Source organism: Penicillium angulare (genome assembly GCF_028827245.1).
Source record: "Penicillium angulare strain IBT 27051 chromosome Unknown utg000005l_segment0_segment0, whole genome shotgun sequence".
Lineage (NCBI taxonomy): Eukaryota > Fungi > Ascomycota > Eurotiomycetes > Eurotiales > Aspergillaceae > Penicillium > Penicillium angulare.
Window position 1 is genome coordinate 4,958,980 of NW_026623164.1, and position 19,497 is coordinate 4,978,476.

Consider the following 19,497-nt stretch of genomic DNA (forward strand, 5'->3'; position numbering starts at 1 on the left):
GCTAAAAGCTCTCCGATAAGGCGATAAGAGATAAGTCGATAGAAGGTATCAATGTTGACGCGTTAGAACTTGACATCCAGATGACTTCGGTCGGACGAATCTTTCTTGAGACTTGGAATGAGCTCATGAGCCCAATCCACTTAAAACCCCTTGATTATTCGAGTCACCTTTCTCTCCAGGAATCAATTGTAGCTAAGTACGCTGGGAGGGCGCGATCTTCTCTCACTTCATCGGGACCAAAGAAGACAATCTTGGTCTGTGTAGATGTTATGTAGTTTAATGACTCTTCTTTTCTAAGTTCTTTGTGGGTATAAAAGAAAAAACAACTCACGGACATAAAAGTCTCCAGAGCTTAGGACGACATCGTTCACCTGTGGCCATACATACATACATACATCTGGTAAATGGCCCGTGCACCCCCACGATCAGCTCTTTCCTTTGGACCTGCGACCATCCAAACTCTCACCTCTCACCCAGGTCACACCATCATACCTAGGAATCCCTGTCACCAATGTCTGACCTCCTCAGCTCGCGCTGGGCCCCCAGCGCGAGCGAGTCAGCTTCATATCCATCAAGATCAAGATCCCTCCGCCGCCCACGCTCAGAGAACCGTATTCGCTCAACCGCAACACCATCCCCCACCAACAATAAAAACGAATACAAATACACAAACACAAACACAAAAACAAACACATACGGGAACCAAAGAGGAGGGCCAGGATCAGGAACTCCCCTCGCACCAGCAGAGGAATTATCTCGATTCATGAAAATCGTCGCTCGACTACGATGGAAGCTTCCCTTCCTAGCAGAAGGCTACAGACGAGCAACGCTGACCGTTGACGGTGTCATTACTTCTGCGGAGGAGGTCGCTCACTCCGAGATTATGTTTAAGATTGATTTTCATGAATACTACGCTTTACTTGAGCGAGCTATCGTTCATCTTTTGGCTGTGTTTAATATCTCCGTTTCTTCTGTGGGTGGACGGAGTGGTTCCGGTTCTGGTTCTGGTGTTCAAGTTGGTGGAGGGTCGGGCTCGGCGGGTGTTCATCGCTTCCATGCGAACGTTTTACAAGCGCTACAGGAGGAGAGTACGCCTTTAGCTCCTGTTTTGGGAACTGGGCATGTCCACGAGTTGTTGAAGAAGGCGAAGGAGTTACGGAATCGATGGAAAGCGGCTGATATGACGGATGAAGAACGGGAGAGGGATCCCTTTGAAATGGGAAGAAGAGTTTTGCCGCTGGCTAGCTTTGATTTTGATGAGATCTTGACTGGGGTTTTCAACGGGTTGGAGAAGGCGTATATCCGTGCTCAAGCACATGTGGATCTTTGCAAGAAGCCTGGGGAAGAGGAGAAGACTGATGCAGAATCGGATTGGGGGTTTATGGTCGATGCTATGGATTGGGAGGCTGTTTGATGCGTTGCAGCTTTGGGGGTTGTTTCTTCTTTTTTTGCATGGTATGGAGTTTATGGGTTTCGTAGCGACTCCCTTGTGGTTGCATTTTCTTCTTCCTCGTGGATATATTTACTTTGCTCTGATGTGGATATACTGGAATGGCTGGCGACTGGTTTCGCCTGTTTTGCAGGAGCACTTTCTTTAGAGGTGGGCTTTAGGGTACGTACATTTGAACTTTTAGGTGGCATCAAGAGGCACGGCTGGGATATTTTCAGTGCAGTAGAGATTCAACAATGCATATAAACCAGAGATTTGGAGTAGCCTCGCCGAGAAACAACACCACTGCTACTACCAGAACGAAATGCTGCCAACTAAACATCATCATCCTGCAGCGCTAATGTAATGATGTATAGAGCACAAGTGCATATCCGAGACAAGCCCGATCAGTGTAAACAAGAATGAGACTGGATCTTTATTGCAGCTCCGATGGTATAGGCAGTAACAAATTGATTCATATTCATAAAAGAAAGGGGAAAAAAAAAGAAATGGAAACCAACAACAACCTAATCTTTCCAAGCCCGATTCCCAATCTGTTTTTCCAGTGATGGAGACCCTCTAAATTCCCAACCAGAAACCGTTAACGCACAACACAAAGACACCGAAGAAAACACAGAAATTCGCCTGAACGTTGAAGAAGCACAAACCAACTGTAAACATGGGTAGTAAGAGCCGTTGTAGTAGAGACAGAGAACATGGAAACCAGGCAAGACATGATTGTCTTGTCGACATATACAAAAATGATGTGGCAAGTTCTTGGACTCGCGGGGTAAATGGCTGGGCGAGAAACCCGTCATTGTGAGTCGTGAAAGCTCGGTATGAAGCATTTGGTTTCAAGAATATCACAAGTCAATATAAGCTCATTGGGATTGATGTGATGGCGATCCTCCAGACCAAGATGACAACATCGTCCATCGTGCGGAATACTTCATGAAAGGTATAAACGAAAAGAAGAAAAGAATATCGTCCAACCATAAGCTATAAACAGACATCATGGGTAGAAGAAGTGTAAAAAGGGAGTTGAAAAAAAAGGACAAGGAGATAGAATAGAATAGAAGTAAAAAGGGGATCCGTACACATCGCTCGCTAGAGAAAGGTCCAAGAAAACGTCCATCCATAAAGCCGTAACAATCACAAAAGGGAACAAAGGAAAACATAGAAAAGAAAAGCGAAACACCGGTCACCAGGGGGTATCATGACTCTTCAGTACCTCGAGGTGGCATCAACGAGATATTCAACCATCATCGTCAGATGCGTCGGCGGAGTCTTGTTCGCTGGCGTCGGCACTAATGCTGGTCTTGGGCTTCTTCAAGTTCATATGGTCGTCGTTGACCTCACTTGATTTCCGTTTCTGGGCAGAGCCATTCTCTCTTCCCATGATCTCGGCCAGCGGGTCAGGATCGCCATCCGCCACCTTCTTTTCCATCGCGGCAACCTCGTCAGCAGTCAAAAAGCGACCACCAGGACCACGAGGCCGGCGCATGGCGTGGTTGTGTCGCGACTCGTGAAGGTACGGTTTGCGGCCCTTCGAAGTGAGTCGCAGCTGCTCTTCTAGCTTCTGTCGCGCGACGCGACGTTTCAAGATCCGATGAAATTGCTTGGCGTTGACATACAAGGGGGACTCTTCTTGGTTGCCACTAGGGACCATCTCAGGCGAAGGTTGGTTCTGTTGTACAGCAGCTTGGGGAGCGGACATAGGTGGGGGAGCTACCGAGGGTCGGCCGATGTGGTTAATTTGCGCATTTTGCACTCCGGGGCTGCCCACATGGCTCATGCGACGGGGTGGCAACTGGGAGTTTGGAGCCATTTGAACCTGAGTGCCCATCGGAGGCATCTGGCCGGACATCTGAGGTGGAGATCGCGGATTCCGATCTGGCTTCATTTGGACACCTGCCATGCGTGGGGAGCCTCTTGACCCTTGCGCCATCTGTCCGGTAACATCCTGATGAAGCGGGTAAAATTGTCCAGAGGCGGCGGCGGTGGCCATCGCGGCAGCCTGGGTTGGTGAGATACCATATGTTTGAGGCATTGCCGTGGTGACTCCATAGCCTTGTGGGAAATTCATCTGCTGGTGAACGGCACCGGGCGCATTCTGAGCTTGTTGATAATGCTGTTGCGATGGAAGGATCGGGGATGTCTGATGAGCAGGGTGTGTTTGTTGCATAGGTGCCTGGGGATTGGTGGGGGATGCCATGGACCCAACGGGACCACCTGGATTCGGTGGACCTGGTTGGTATGGGCCAGGGATATGCGACGGGGCGTGTGGGTGTTGCCCATGAGGCTGTTGATATTGTGGAGGGTACTCCATGGTTGCGAAGGAGATAAAGGAAGACGGCGCGACGCGACTATTGTGTCACACCCGAGAAACGGGGGGAGAGGAGGGGATATGGTTGGGGAGAATAGCCGGCGATAAGATAGCCAAGTCCACCCGGTTACAGTGAGACGAGACTCGAAGATTAGATGCACTGATGAATATCGTGATTGGAACAGTGGTCGGAAGACTGTCCAGCAGATGAGTTGTCGCAAAACAAATCAAATGGAGGCAAAATGCGAATCTCAGACGCGTGTGTGGAAGAGAGTTAATCAATCACGACCGTGGAGTCTTTAGCGTGATGAGGGCGATGATTCGACAGAGCGGGGCTCAATCGTCTGCAGGCCCGGGAATTCGCGTCAGCAACAGTGCAGCACGGAACAGTCACTGGATTTGGCTGGAGAAAGTGGGGGCAACACAATATGGGGCAGAGATACAAATGGGTAACAGGGGACTCGGCGCATACCTTAAAACTTTGGGGAGACCAGTCTGAAGGCCAGGATCAGATGTGTCTCTTTGGTCGAACTAGAATCCTGAACCCGGAGGGTTTGAACTCTTTTGAGCAAATCGGTCTCTGCACAGCGTCGGGTGTAACGTGGTTGGGCTGTGATGCAGCCAGACCGGGGAGTGGTGGTGGTAGTGAGATGCGCCCCTCGACGAGATTTGATGCGTTGTTCGTGCTGATGTGCGACCGGGAGCGATTGAAGATGATGCGCAGACTACTTTCAGGCACAGGCGCCCTTTTTGGCTACTTCAATGAAGCTGCAAGTAAATCTGGGGAGACGGTGCCACTCCGGACTAGTGGATGTCGAATGAGGATTGAATGCGAAGAATCCAGAGAATTAGTAGACGTCACAGCGCAGTTGTGAGATGTCCACGAATGAGGACTGATTCCGTCAGTATTGACATTTCTTAATTTGAACCGTGCCAGGCGATGATGAGCGGGGGGCCCGAGTTATGCGTTGGCAAATTAGGGGGGTGGGTTGGCAACGCACGCCCTGAAGAGCCAGAAATGGGTTAGGGCCCCAAGGCGAAGGGGGCGGGCGGGATGCATGCGTTGGCACGGGAATGATTGGGTTGAAGAGAGAGTGTGAGGGGAGAGAACAAGAAAGAAGTTGACATACTTTGTCGATCGTCTGCAGGAGCAGCAAGCAAAAAGCAGAGGACCCGATGTAAAGGGACAAATCAGATGCTAGATGTCATATGTTAGACTGGCGATGCAGGTTTCCAGCGATGGCGATGATGAGTAGGTGATGGATATTCAATACAGATTGAGAGTTGGGACAAATAAAAAAAAAGAATCAAATACAATAAAAACAAATTTGACAAATTTACAAGCGAGAATGGACGAACAGGATTGAGGAATAGAACATCAAAGTAAAGCACCAATGGCAATGAAAGGCGTGAAACAGGGTGTAGCCGCTTTGCAGAGCGCGTTGTTTTGGCACGGGCCGAGCAAGTAAAAAGGCGCGCGCGCAACGTGGGATTGGAAGGTTTTTGCCAAGTGGGGTTGGGAAGATGAGTGGTTCTTTACCTGGATCCCAAGGGGAAACAGCAGATGATTGGAAGAGACGCACGAGGGGAAAGGGGAATTGGAATATCGAATCAAAAGCGAGGATCAAGAGAGAAGAGGGGGGAAGAAGGGAGAGAGAGAGTGTGTGTGTGAGAGAGAGAGAGAGGGTCAAGGCAGGGAGTAGTGAAAGGCGGTGGTTCTGTGCGCAGAGAGAGATACAGTATTGAGTATGTAGATATACTCCAATACATGGTAAGAGGGATAAAGAACAAGATCAAAATCAAGATCAAGATCCAGCACAGGACAATGAGAATGATGTTCGAATTCCTCCTGGACTACCTCAGAAGATATGATCATCTTGTATAGGTAGGATGGATGTGATGTTGATGCTCTTCTTGTGGGGGGTTGGGGTCGAACAATCAAAGAAAATCAAATTACGAAAACGAAAATAAAAAGCAAATATCACATAGAATAAAATATCCAAACAAGAATCATGATCAAGAATGGAAAATGAGTGGGAAGATGGGATAGTGCACGCGCCAGTTGGGTTCACTGTATACATTGTCCATAGGGAACCGCAGCGATTGAGTCCCCATCCGGCGCGCGCGTCTGCAGCAAAAAAAAAAAAAAAAAAAAAGAGCCACTTACCAGCACCACACAATTTAGGCTGAGAAAGCAGCTGGGAGGGGGGGAGGGGAACGACAAACCCAGATCCCAAGGAAAAAAACCCACGGGAACCGACGATGATTGGGGGTCAGTAACTGGACCAGAGAGCTGGACGAATGAACGGGGAAAGACGAAGTAAGGGTGGTTGACTCTGTGCGATGGTTGGCAGGATAGAAGAGGGTGGGAAGAAGGTGGGCAACCAACGAGAAGAGGCAGAAAGGGGAAAAGGAGAAAAAGAGCGTGAAGGGCAGTATTTGACTCTTCTTACTGTCTTCTTACTGGGAAATCCACGCTTGACCGCTTTCTCTGGACTGCTTAGTGGGGAAAGGTCAATGCCCAATACAGTCTCCACGCGTCCAGTCAGTGTCTAGTCAGTGTCTAGTCAGTGTCCACCGGGTGTTTAGTCGGTAATTTTAGTATCAGCCTCGTATGGGTCCGGTACTGATTGGGCTCAATACACTTACCGCCCAACGCACCTGCCCATCAACATCCGGCCATCCCGGAAGTCACGGGACAGTCACGAGAGTCACCGCTACAACATTCATATACCCTCAGTACATTGCAGACTGGATGTCTTTTCTGTTTTCTGTTTTCTGTTTTCTGTTTTCTGTTTTCTGTTTTCTGTTTTCCAGTCCAGTCTCAGTCTCGTACTTCGTATTTAGGATGGAAATAGAACAACCTTGGAATACGATCCCGGAGTTGACTCCCCCATTCATGCCCCCAAAATCCCTCTGCAGTATCCAATCTCCGGGTTCAATACTGTACGGACTACTGATTCAATACTGTACGAGTACTCTCGGCCCTCCCCCCAACTTAGGCAATTATCGCTGTGATACCTGTACCCTTTCATCGTGATGGAAATCCTAGCTCGGCGGTGATCGGCGCTCATTCCAATCTCGCCCAGAACCTAGCTCGAGGGTCTGTCTGTTTGTCTTGTCAGATTCTTGTAAGAGGTCCCAGATGTCCCGCTCATCCAACTATGACGCACAAGACGTCATGTCCAACTGTGGCAAACTCCAGCACAAACAATTTAGGACAGCATGCAATTTCGCCGCTTCATTCATCACATCCCACCCCCTCAAACAGGTCTGGCTCCCGAGCTCGTCGTCACATTCTTACCTGTATTTGAGAAGGGGGCGAGACGCCCATGCCCACTCCCACTTGCCCGGCGCGTAACTCCGTATATCAACTCCGGTAGTCAATTTGACTAGGGAAGCCCTGTTCATGAAATTGGAAAGGGCTGTACTCCGTACCATTACAATACTGTAGATAGATCTTGTCGGTCCACCAGACATCCACGGACTCAGATGGATACATCGTATACTGTGTATACTGTCCTCGCTATCAGATGACTCCACGTGCGAACCATCAACTTTATCGCAAGTGACCAGTCAGCGCATCCAGCGTGCCGATTCCCACCGGCGGGTCCCGCTTCCCCTGCAAACCCCACGTGTGGAAGCTAGGCTCGGAGCATTTCCAGTCCCCCAGTATGAGCTGTAGGCAGCGAAGGTCTCCAAGGGTTGGGGACTACCTAAGTGCCTATAAAGCGGGGATTTAGAGATCCTAGATCTCTACCATAATCATGATGATCCGAGGGTATCGATATCATGATCTGTGTATGTGGACATTTGAACTTTCAACGTTGAAGTACTAGTAGTAATAAATATATCCTTCGGGGGCCCATAGCGATCACCGTGACTATCAGGGAAAAATCCCTTGGGCAAACATTTGAAGATCATGATAACCTCTAGCGCACATTACATCGCTACCTATACTGTTGAAGCTCTACTTAGAAAGAAAACCAAGCGCAAAGACAAATGGGATGACCACTGAGTCCATCTCCAATTGGCTGATGAGCATAGATCAAGTATGTATGGGATCTACAGTGCACATGTGGTGGCATTCCAGATACCCTGCACCAATGCAGGGTAGATTCCCACGCGTCTAGTAATAGCCATCTATAACTCTGATATATAAGTTCCTTCAGATAGTTCAGGTCTCTCTTAAGCTGTTCTGTTGACTGTCAACTGTAACTGTATATAGTGAACTACACATTTCCCATTTCCCGCTCAACTCGCTTACCTCAGCAAGGGGTCCCGCGCTCTGGAGCAGGTGGCTTTTCCACATGAACAGATCAAAGTCGACAAATTGCAGTCAAGACTGTTGGTGGCCGTGATCTTTCATCATCAAAGTCGCGGCTCTTGAGTCGATCGACCTGGAACCCCCTCGTCCGCCTACAGCGACACCCCCTTTCTCCGTGACCCACCCTTCACTCAATGGGACGCGTTGAATATTCACTACATGACGTCTTTGTTGACATCGACTGTTTCCGATCTTTCTATAATTCCGATCCATACGAAACAACCGAACGAAGAAGCAGATACCGAATCTACCTCAAACCCGATACCTTTGAGACATCGCTTCAACCTCACAGTGCCGGCGCATTACCAGTTCAACCGTCACCGCTTGTGTCAACCTTCCAATCTCAAAAGACCCTCCCCCCTTCACACAGCAGTCGAATCCCTGACTACACTCCCCCCAGTGCATGGGGCTGAGAGATCAAGATGGCTCCAGGCGGCGGAGGTAATATTAAGGTGGTGGTGCGAGTACGACCTTTCAACAGTCGAGGTGAGTGAGGCTTTATAAAGATAACCCGGATTACAGATAACAAGGACTGATTCCCCCAATTTCGAGATATACAGAAATCGATCGCGGTGCAAAATGTATTGTACGAATGAAAGACACCCAGACGGTGATCACACCACCGCCGGGCATGGAGGACAAATCCTCGCGCAAGGGTGGTAAGGCTGGCGGCGAAGGACCCAAGACCTTCGCATTCGATCGTTCATACTGGTCCTTTGATAAGAATTCCTCCAACTATGCTGGACAGGACAATCTTTTCGATGACTTGGGTGAACCGCTTCTGGACAATGCTTTTGGAGGGTACAACAATTGTATTTTCGCCTATGGTCAAACCGGCTCTGGAAAGTCATACTCGATGATGGGATATGGAAAGGAATATGGTGTCATCCCCCGAATTTGCCAGTCAATGTTCGAACGCATCACCCAGATTCAACAAGATAAACTCCTCAACTGTACGGTGGAGGTTTCCTACCTCGAAATTTATAACGAGCGCGTGCGCGACTTGCTCAACCCATCCAATAAAGGCAATTTGAAAGTCCGCGAGCATCCATCGACGGGTCCATACGTGGAGGATCTGGCCAAGCTCGTGGTGCGTTCGTTTGAAGAGATTGAAAATTTGATGGACGAAGGAAACAAGGCACGAACGGTGGCTGCGACAAACATGAACGAGACATCGAGTCGATCACACGCTGTTTTCACGTTGACTCTCTCCCAAAAACGACATGATGCTGAGACCTCCATGGACACGGAAAAGGTGTCAAAGATTAGTCTGGTTGATTTGGCAGGTTCAGAGCGAGCCAACTCGACCGGAGCCACGGGTGCCCGTCTGAAAGAAGGTGCTGAAATTAATCGCTCGCTATCCACGCTGGGACGTGTCATCGCGGCCCTTGCAGATGTGTCAGCGGGCAAGAAGAAGAATGCATCCATGGTTCCCTATCGTGACTCTATTCTCACTTGGCTGTTGAAGGATTCATTGGGTGGTAATTCTATGACATCCATGATAGCAGCCATTTCACCTGCGGATATCAACTTTGAGGAAACTTTGGGTACCCTGCGGTATGCAGATTCTGCCAAGAGAATCAAGAACCATGCTGTAGTGAACGAGGACCCGAACGCGCGTATGATCCGTGAGCTCAAGGAAGAATTAGCTCAGCTACGCTCGAAGCTTGGAGGTGGGACTAGCGGAGCAGCAGGTGGTGCGGGAGGTGCTATGACTGCCGAAGAATATTACCCTCCTGATACGCCACTCGAAAAACAGATGGTTTCTATCGCACAATCGGATGGCTCTGTGAAAAAAGTCAGCAAGGCCGAGATTGTGGAGCAGCTCAATCAAAGTGAGAAGCTCTACAAGGACCTCAATCAGACCTGGGAGGAGAAGTTGCAGAAGACAGAAGAAATCCACAAAGAACGTGAATCCGCCCTGGAAGAGCTTGGTATCAACATTGAGAAGGGTTTTATCGGATTGAGCACACCAAAGAAAATGCCCCATCTGGTCAATCTGAGCGATGATCCTTTATTGGCAGAATGCCTAGTCTACAACATCAAGCCAGGGGCCACGACGGTGGGACATATGGACCAAGGAAACAGTGTGGAAATCCGTCTGAACGGGTCCAAAATTCTATCTAGACATTGTACCTTTGAGAACGTCGATAATGTTGTGACGATCGTCCCTACGGAAGGTGCCGCAGTCATGGTCAACGGCATGCGCATTGACAAACCCAAGCGCCTCAAGAGTGGCTTTCGTATCATCCTTGGCGATTTTCATATCTTTCGTTTCAACCACCCGCAAGAAGCTCGCGCTGAACGGGTGGAACAATCATTGTTGAGACATTCTGTAACAACTAGCCAACTTGGATCGCCTGCACCCAACAAAACCCATGACCGCAATCTGAGTAAGACAGGATCCGAAATCGATGGAGACTCGAGTAGGGCGGATTCACCGATGCCTTCTCAGCGTGGCCGCGAGTCAGACTGGTTCCTTGCTCGGCGAGAAGCGGTCAGTGCTATGCTGGGACCAGACCATATTTCGCATATGCCTGATGATGAACTGGATGCCCTGTTTGAAGATGTACAAAAAGCACGAGCAGTACGTCGCGGGTTGCCAGAGAATGAGGAAGACTCCGATTCTCTCAGTTCCTTTCCAGTGCGTGATAAGTATATGTCCAATGGCACCATCGACAATTTTTCCCTAGACACCGCAATCACGATGCCGGGAACGCCACGCCAAATTGGCGATGATGAAGGTCTTAATGGAGATGTCTCTTTAAATTCTGTTCGACAGGATATGCAGCGCCAGTTGGACCGACAAAGAGAGGACTTTCAAGATAAGCTGAAAACCGCCGAAGCATCTTCTAACCAAGACCCGGGAGAAATTCGTACTGAGAAAGAGCAAATGGAAGATGCACTCAAGTCTGCCAAAGATAAATATGAAAAGCAACTGAGACAGCAAAAAGAAGAATTCGAAACCCAAATGCGGGACATGGGTAAGCCCATACCTCATCATCTTTATGAGAACGGCTTCGCCAAATTAGACGAGCGCGAGCTTGAAATCGCCCAATCCGTCTTCCGCCACTGGTCACAGCGCAATTATGTCCGCATGGCCGAGAAGATTCTGCAACATGCATCTCTCATCAAAGAGGCACAGATCATGAGCCAGATAATGGACAAGAATGTGGTTTTCCAATTTGCCATTGTAGATCATGGTTACAACATGGCTTCGTCATATGATCTTGTATTGAACGGAATATCTGGCGATGAGGACATTGTACTGGAAGAGGCTAAAAAGCCTTGCGTTGGTGTCCGGGTGATCGACTATAAGCAGTGTGTGATTCATCTTTGGTCGATTGAGAAGCTCCAGCGTCGTGTGCAGTCCATGCGTCAGTTGCATCAGTATATCGATCGCCCTGACTATATCCAGCACTTCAAACTCGAAAATCCGTTTTCAGAACCTTGCTCGCCACAGTTTTCTCTTGTCGGAGATGCCGATATCCCTCTGACGGCTGTGTTTGAGACCCGCGTCCAAGATTTCTCCGTCGAGATCACGTCACCATATACCCAGAGTGTTGTTGGAATCATTCGACTGTCGCTTGAACCATCTTCTGCGGAGGCACCCTCATCAACCTTAAAGTTCAACGTGGTCATGCGGGATATGGTGGGGTTCGCTGAGTGGGAGGGGACAGAAGTTCATGCACAGCTATTTGTTCCTGGGATTTCGGAGGAAGGGGGTGCTACGACGACACAGATGATAAGTGGCTTTGAGGAGAGCCCCGTGCGATTTGAAAGTGTTCATAGCATGAGCCTTCCACTTTCCAGCCCTAGATCGGCTGCCCTGAAAGTATGTGTTTATGCTCGTGTGACGTCGGTACATCTCGATAAGCTCTTGAGTTGGGACGATATGCGCGATTCAGCGGAGGTTACACCACAGAAACGTACAACTCCTCGCATTGCAGAATCCGAATTCTACTCAGAAGAACGCCATGACGTTTTTGCCAGAATCCAGATTCTTGAACTTGCGGAATCTGGTGAATACCTTCCCGTTGAAGTGATTCAAAGCACCAATCTTGACGCGGGGACTTACCAGCTCCACCAGGGCTTGCAGCGTCGCGTTTCTATTAATATAACCTACAGCTCTACCAAGAGCCTTCCATGGGATGATATTACCAATGCTCGCGTCGGTTCCGTCCGATTGTTGGATCCCTGGGGCAAAATCCCGGACCAGGACCTTCAAACGCCCGATGTTCCTCTCAAGTTCGTCCAGGAGCCGATGGTCAAAGACAATGCTGATGGAACCTCCAATGTGACAATTGTGGGCCAGTGGGACTCGAGTTTGCATGGATCTTTGCTTCTCGATCGAGTCACCGCAGATAAGTATCGAGTTCAAGTCACGGTACGATGGGACCTGGTTTCTTCTCGTCTGCAGACACCTGTTGTGTTCGAGGTCGATCAAACTGTTCAGATCCTTGGGCGTACCTACGTTCGCCAGCAATCCATGTTCAAACAGCTTTGGAGCTCTACTCGAGTTGTGCATTCAACGACTCGCATGTACTCCTTAGTCATTCGCCCAATCTCCGCGAAGCGTGCTGCTGATCTGTGGCGAATGAACACTCAAAATGACTATGTCAAGGGTGAGGAGCTTTTGACTACATGGGCACCTCGGAAAGTTTCGCTCGTCAGAGATCATATCGTCGCCCGCAAACGTCGATACCGAGTGGCCGAATTACATGCTGCCCGAGGTGCTCTCAGTGCAGGGAGTCTCATAGCGTCGCCTATGCGGGGAAGTGGCAGATCTACGCCCATGAGGAGTCAAGACCTTAATGAGCGGAAAACACAACTTCTGCGAAAATACATTGACCTCTGGTCAACCAAAAAAGACCCAACGGAAACTATTCTGGTCCGCAGCAACACTGAACCACCTACCGATGGCGCGCAGGCCAGGTCTAAAGACACCAATTCCCTTTCTGATAAGATCTCATTGAAACCTCGTTTCGTGGCCACCATCCAGACTCTACCTAAGAACCCCTCAGCTCTCAAATCTGGACACGTCCTGACACCTGATGACACTAACAGTGTCTGGGTCCGCCGATTTGTGGAGCTTCGCCGGCCGTATCTTCACATCTATTCGGTACCCGATGGAGATGAAATCAACGCGATCAATCTGCGGAACTCTCGTGTCGATCATGCACCTGACTTTGCTCGTCTTCTCGATGGATCCGGAGCCGGAGCCGACCGTTCGCTCTCAACTCGAGGACGGCCGAATGTCTTCGCAGTGTACGGTACTCAAAATACATACCTTTTCGCCACGCGGACTGAGGCCCAGAAGGTCGAATGGATCCTCAAGATCGACGAAAGTTACTTCAGCAGCAGTGGTGGTAGTGCAGTTGCAAGTGGCGATGAGCGATAAATTACTATGCTTTTAAACTCCTTGCTTTCATCTCCTCTCCCTCTCCCTCATCTTTTGCTTTCTTGACGGCTAGTGCTGTGTTTCATGCGTTTTGACGATGCTGTGAGGCCTGGAGTCTACTATTTCCATTTATTTTTCTATATGATTTCCCCCCAACCCCTTTCCCCTATTCTTGTCATGATCTGTTGTTGAGATACCCCCTTTGAATATATCAACTGGCTGTGGTGCGCTTCTCTCTTCCCCTTGTACATAGTGTGATATCGCTGAGACCATAGATTCGTCGGTACTCATTGATTTGGTTCTATAAAGAGTGGCCATCTCGGGTTCTTTATTTGCTCTAGTATTATATAATAGCTTCAATGCATAACGATCTATCATGAAAGCTTGCAATATTGATATTTCCATTTCTGCCTCCAAAACCACAAAATTAATTTCAAGCTCTGGGGCGTATCAAAGTATTCTCACAGGAAGCATGTACTACAATTATCCCCTTTAAAGAACCCCACTCCTTATACAAAGAACAACAGTATCAATTGTGTTGCTCGTGTAGTTTTAAAAGAGCCCTGGAGCCGTGTTAGATTATTTATCGGGGTGACTGTAGTATGATGTTGGCTTAAGTTGTGGTGATATCACACACTCCGCGTTGCTGTGGAAACTATCGCGGGCCCCAGCACTGAAGTCACCATCATGATGAACTTGACAAACCTGGACTTATCGTTGATTTATCTCCACCACCAACGAAACATTTCAAGTCTTCAATGGGCTTCATCTCTTCGTTGAGATATATACAACTTCATATCTATTCATTTGGACCGACTGGATTCAATTTGATTTAGAAAAGATCTTCGTTCCGGCATTCCACAAGCCGCGATGCTTGCACAGAGACCCTCATTCCGCTTCTTGGCCACTGGTGCCGTCGGTTCGCTCTTCATCCTCGCATTCCTGTCATTTGGAATTCGCTATTCAGACAGCTCTGCTCTATATACCTTCAAAACGTCTCAGCCCCGCCCCTCATTGCACTGTCCGTCGGTTGAGTCTACCAACGGTACATGGGAATTTGCTGTAGAGCGTGATGGGCTGGATCATGGGCTGTCAGAGGAGCAGTGCCGCACTGCATTCCCCAAGCTTTTCATTGAGATCGATAAATCTGTCGCGTTGAAGCAGAACAACCATATCTCCTATAAGGAACTTGATTCTCGGAATGTGGAGGATAGTATGGTGCGGGGGATTATCGATCAAGGCGAGGTGAGTTATTATGGGTAACTATCGATTTTTATGTTGTCTAGATTCAAGTCTAATATGGATTTCCTACCAAAGCTGTACATTGTAGATTATGCTGCAATGCCCGTTACGCAAACTCGAGCACGCGCCACATTGAACTCGCTATACCGTGCCCTCAAGGCATACCCGGATCGCCAACTCCTCCCAACTATTGAATTTATCTTTACAACGGAAGACTTTGCTGAAGACCCTTCGGGACTTGGCCCGGTTTGGGCCTACTCTAAGCGCGACGGCGATGATTCAGTCTGGCTAATGCCCGACTTCGGATACTGGTCCTGGCCCGAAGTACAGATTGGGCCCTATCAAGAAGCCCGACGACGCATTGCAGCAATAGACGATGGAGAGACTCTAGCGGATGGCACGAATGTACCAGGGTTAAATTTTCAGGACAAAAAGAAACAGCTTGTCTGGCGCGGAAGCCTAGCGACCAACCCGGCCATACGCAGCAAGTTGCTCAAATCCGCCCAGGGCCGAAGTTGGGCTAGTGTTCGTGTCATTGACTGGGACAATGAGAACGATATTCGATACAATCTCCTCCCAATTGAAGATCACTGCCGCTATATGTTCGTCGCCCACACCGAGGGCCGCAGTTTCTCCGGTCGCGGAAAGTACCTTTTGAACTGTCGTTCCGTGATGATTTCGCATCCTCTGATTTGGCGTGAGGCCCATCACGGTGCGCTCGTTTTGTCTGGTCCAGATGCGAACTATATAGAGGTTCAGCCCGATTTTAGCGACCTGTCAAGCAAGCTTGATTTCTTGATTGATAACCCGCAGACTGCGGAGCGGATCGCTAACAATGCGGTGCGCACATTCCGGGATCGATATCTGACACCAGCTGCTGAGTCTTGTTACTGGCGGTACTTGATCAGACAGTATGCTGCTGTCTGTGATTTTGAGCCAGTCTTATTCTCCACGGATCGGGATGGCAGGAAGTTGCCTCGTGGTGTCCCCTATGAGACATGGTTGCTTACGCACTGAGGTACTCAATTTTGGACATAATCATGAATGATGATGCATTTGAGCGTGTTTAAATACGGGGCTATGGCTATTGTGGCGTTTATGATACCTTATAATTTCATTTTTTCTATCTCTTCATCATATATTGCATCTCACTATGACATACCATTCTTCTCATATTATCGTGTTTGGATAGCTAGCTCACGCTACAATAGGCTAAAAAGATGAAGAAAAATTTAGTTTACCAAGTGAATACCTAAGTGTGATAAAACAGTATAGAATTGCGGTGATATCTTCGCGTGGAGAGATACAGACAGAAGGACGTGAAGTAGTAGTGGCTCATCCCCCTTTTCTGGCTGCGAGAACAGAGCTTGAACATAATGTATCACTGTGGAATTATCCATGGTCTCGAAAAAACAAAAAGGATCTAACCTGACTTGATAAGAATGCTCTTCGTCTGGAGATAGTTCTCAATACTGTAAAGCCAGCCCTCACGACCCGAGCCACTCATCTTATATCCACCGAATGCACTATCCCTCGTACCGGTTGGAGAAGTAGCATTAACTGCAACAGTACCGGCCTGCAGAGCCTTGGATACGCGAATCGCTCGATCGATATCCTTGGTGAAAACCGACGCATACAATCCAAACTCACTATTATTGGCTCTCGCAATGACCTCTTCTTCCGTTTTGAAAGTCTGAACAGCAACGACAGGACCAAAGATCTCCTCCGTCATCACGCGCGAATCATCCGCCAACCCCTCAACAATAGTAGGTTTGATAAAGAACCCATCGTTTGGGTTTCCACCCACCACAAGCTTGCCTTCTTTCTCAGCAAGCTCAAGATAGCTCTTGACCCGATTATATTGCGCCTCATCAATCTGAGGACCATGCTTCGTTTCAGGTGAGAAGGGATCACCCATCTTCACACTCGCCATGGCTGCCTGGAAATAGACCATGAACTTCTCCTTCACATCCTCGTGGACATAAAGGCGGGAGCCCGCAACGCAAACTTGCCCACTGTTGAATTGGATTCCAAACATTGCACTGTTAGCTGCGGCTTCAAGGTCTGCATCTTCGCAGATGATAATTGGCGACTTGCCACCTAGCTCGGTGAGAACATGCTTCAAGTTTGACTTCGCAGATGCAGCGTGGATCTTTTGGCCTGTAAGCGAAGAGCCGGTGAAGCTGATTGAGCGGACCTTCATGTGCTCTGCGATAGTGGAGCCGGTTGGTGCGCCAAAGCCAGAAAGAACATTGACTACGCCAGGTGGGAAGCCGGCTTTTTCAATCAACTTGGCCATATACAAAGACTGGTCTCATAAGATAAGTGGCTGAACATAAAATGACGGGAGAGGTCATCGAGAATCTTGCGAAACTTACAGTCAACGGGGCCTTCTCGCTACTCTTCAACACCACAGTATTACCAGCAGCCAAGGCTGGAGCCACCTTGCCGGCGAAATTGACCAAGGGGAAGTTCCAGGGGATGATCATTCCCGCGACACCATACGGCTCCTTCACGGTTAATTTCAGTATGCCAGGTGTGTTGGTACTAGCTGTACCCTGGACAGTCCAGGCGTGTTCAGCGTAGAATTTGAAGCTGTCTGCGGCTGATATTCCGTCCACAAACTGTGAAACTGGACGCCCAATGCAGAGTGTCTCCAGTTTGGCCAAGTCTTTCATATTTTCGGTGATGGCTTCGCTCAGCTTTCGTAGGTATCCGCTGCGCTTCTCAACACCTAGATCTCTCCAGGCGGGGAATGCAGTTTCGGCGGCGTCGACCGCATCATTGACGTCCTGGACATCGGCCTCATGAACTGCGATGCCAGTGGTTAGTAGGCGAAGAGTTCTGTTATGAATTAAAAGAATGCTGTACATACCGCTTGCGACGACTTCTTTGGTATATGGATAAATCACATCGAATTTCTTCCCACTTGAGGATTCACGGAACTTTTACACCGTCAGCACGAAAGATCTGATACATTTTAGACGTAACTTAAAAATACTAGCTCAGACCTCGCCATTAATAAAGAGCCGAGTCTCGATTGGCTCCAAAGATTTGATAACATCAGCCATTTTGTTCAAGCCGACACAATTTCTCTCAGACAGAAATAGTTGAGAGAGAGAGGATAGAGAAGAACTCTCAGTCACTGAGGGGTAATAATAATATGTGTCGTATCTCAGGCCGCGCCATGTGCTACTTGGGGGCCGGCCCTTATTCTGATTCCACTTGTTCCGCTTTGTGAGGGGGAGCTAATCATATTGAAGAACAAGCTTGGAATACTCCACATCACAAAGCAATGATACCTCGGTTGGGGAGTTTTGTTAGCGTTGATGCCCCCCACTTGTTCTATCGGCTTTCCAAGCTGGGTAATACTTCTGTCGTATTGCCTCGAGGTTCGTTCGTCGGACCCCCCCAGTTTAGCAGGAAAACCCCTACTTAATCATATAGTAATATAATGAAAATTGTGAAAGGATACATCATAGAACAACAAGTAGAAAAACCAGTCAAAATATGAGTAGAAAGATAAGTAGAAGACACTGCTAGAAACATATTCCCGATGTATCTTAGAATTGCAAGATAAATTTGAAGCTCGACTTGGATTTGGCAAAATAACCTACTCAATTTCTCAAGGTCAGAAGGTTGGAAGTGTCCTGCATTCCAGGTACTAGTATTGTGAACTTCCACCAGTCTAAAATAAGTGAACCGAGTGGCGAACCTCATCCATCGATAGTAGCTTGGGGACACATTTCCCGCAGCGATTTCACTTTTAAACCAAGAAAAGAAGAGCTAGCGAATATTGCCATCTATTTGTTGCTGGAACTTTTCTTGAAAGGCACTACAAAGCCTAAACGCCAAATACAATCGCAGCCCAGATCTTTTGATATCGGAACGGAGGCGCATACCCAGCAGAAAGAGCTGGCCAGCCATATTATGGAAAATATCAGAATTGAGAAGGATGATCTTGGCCAGCTAGAGCTACCAGCTGAGGCCCTTTATGGAATCAACACCGCTCGGTCCTTGCAGAATTTCTTTCTGTCTGGACGACCTATCGCGACATGTCCTGACTTTATCCATTCTCTTGCAGCCATAAAAGAGGCGGCAGCTCGAGCAAACTGTGAGATTGGTGAGCTGACAGCAGAGCAGGCAGATGCTATTTATACTGCCTGTGAAGAAATCAAAACTGGAAAGTATGATCACCATCTGGTCGTCGACATGCTGGAGGGTTCGGGTGGCACCTCAACCAACATGAATATCAATGAAGTGATCGCCAATGTCGCTACAAAGGCCTCGGGAAGCTTCATTCACCCAAATGATCATGTCAACATGGGACAATCTACGAATGATGTGGTTCCAACTGCAATGAAGCTGGCCGTTTACCGTTTGATGGCGGGCGCTCTATGGGCACTCACCCAGCTGGCTGAAGCTTTCTCGACGAAGCGCGAGGAGTATAAATATCTACTCCGTTTAGGAAGAACCTGCCTTCAAGACGCGCAGCCCATGAGTCTTGGCCAGGCATTTGGAGGCTATGAGTCAGTCATCCGGCGACATATAGAACAATCGAATCAATTCGCGAGCAATTATTGATAATTCCCCTTGGCGGTACTGCCATTGGCACTGGCTTTGGATCGAGCCCGGGGTATAAAGAAGCGGTGTTTCGATATATGTCGTCAATATTGAATGTCAAAGTACAACCAGCTCGTAACGCTTGTGATGGCATGCAGAACATGGACACTTGTGCCCGCCTGTCAGGCGAACTGCGGAATATAGCGAAT

General features: G+C 48.5%; 7 protein-coding genes across 7 annotated transcripts; 5 read left to right on the plus strand and 2 right to left on the minus strand.

The window, feature by feature from the left end:
* Positions 1 to 511: 511 nt before the first annotated feature.
* On the plus strand, positions 512 to 1,414 carry N7478_009219 (uncharacterized protein; the record flags this gene model as incomplete). Its single annotated transcript, XM_056925433.1, has 1 exon — positions 512 to 1,414. The coding sequence occupies one exon, from the start codon at positions 512 to 514 to the stop codon at positions 1,412 to 1,414; it is 903 nt and encodes a 300-aa protein (XP_056778159.1).
* A 1,270-nt stretch (positions 1,415 to 2,684) lies between these two features.
* Positions 2,685 to 3,758, minus strand: hapB (CCAAT-binding transcription factor subunit HAPB; the record flags this gene model as incomplete). The annotated part of the gene is made up of 1 exon (XM_056925434.1): positions 2,685 to 3,758. One exon carries the CDS (start codon positions 3,756 to 3,758, stop codon positions 2,685 to 2,687), a length of 1,074 nt encoding a protein of 357 aa, XP_056778160.1.
* A 425-nt stretch (positions 3,759 to 4,183) lies between these two features.
* On the plus strand, positions 4,184 to 4,630 carry N7478_009221 (uncharacterized protein; the record flags this gene model as incomplete). The annotated part of the gene is made up of 1 exon (XM_056925435.1): positions 4,184 to 4,630. One exon carries the CDS (start codon positions 4,184 to 4,186, stop codon positions 4,628 to 4,630), a length of 447 nt encoding a protein of 148 aa, XP_056778161.1.
* Positions 4,631 to 8,504: 3,874 nt separating this feature from the next.
* On the plus strand, positions 8,505 to 13,483 carry N7478_009222 (kinesin-3 motor protein uncA; the record flags this gene model as incomplete). The annotated part of the gene is made up of 2 exons (XM_056925436.1): positions 8,505 to 8,568; positions 8,643 to 13,483. The coding sequence occupies 2 exons, from the start codon at positions 8,505 to 8,507 to the stop codon at positions 13,481 to 13,483; spliced, it is 4,905 nt and encodes a 1,634-aa protein (XP_056778162.1).
* An 870-nt stretch (positions 13,484 to 14,353) lies between these two features.
* Positions 14,354 to 15,742, plus strand: N7478_009223 (uncharacterized protein; the record flags this gene model as incomplete). The annotated part of the gene is made up of 2 exons (XM_056925437.1): positions 14,354 to 14,728; positions 14,777 to 15,742. The coding sequence occupies 2 exons, from the start codon at positions 14,354 to 14,356 to the stop codon at positions 15,740 to 15,742; spliced, it is 1,341 nt and encodes a 446-aa protein (XP_056778163.1).
* A 406-nt stretch (positions 15,743 to 16,148) lies between these two features.
* Positions 16,149 to 17,796, minus strand: N7478_009224 (aldehyde dehydrogenase family protein; the record flags this gene model as incomplete). Its single annotated transcript, XM_056925438.1, has 4 exons — positions 16,149 to 17,033; positions 17,104 to 17,537; positions 17,601 to 17,670; positions 17,737 to 17,796. 4 exons carry the CDS (start codon positions 17,794 to 17,796, stop codon positions 16,149 to 16,151), a joined length of 1,449 nt encoding a protein of 482 aa, XP_056778164.1.
* Positions 17,797 to 18,655: 859 nt separating this feature from the next.
* Positions 18,656 to 19,309, plus strand: N7478_009225 (uncharacterized protein; the record flags this gene model as incomplete). Its single annotated transcript, XM_056925439.1, has 1 exon — positions 18,656 to 19,309. One exon carries the CDS (start codon positions 18,656 to 18,658, stop codon positions 19,307 to 19,309), a length of 654 nt encoding a protein of 217 aa, XP_056778165.1.
* Between the last annotated feature and the right edge of the window lie 188 nt (positions 19,310 to 19,497).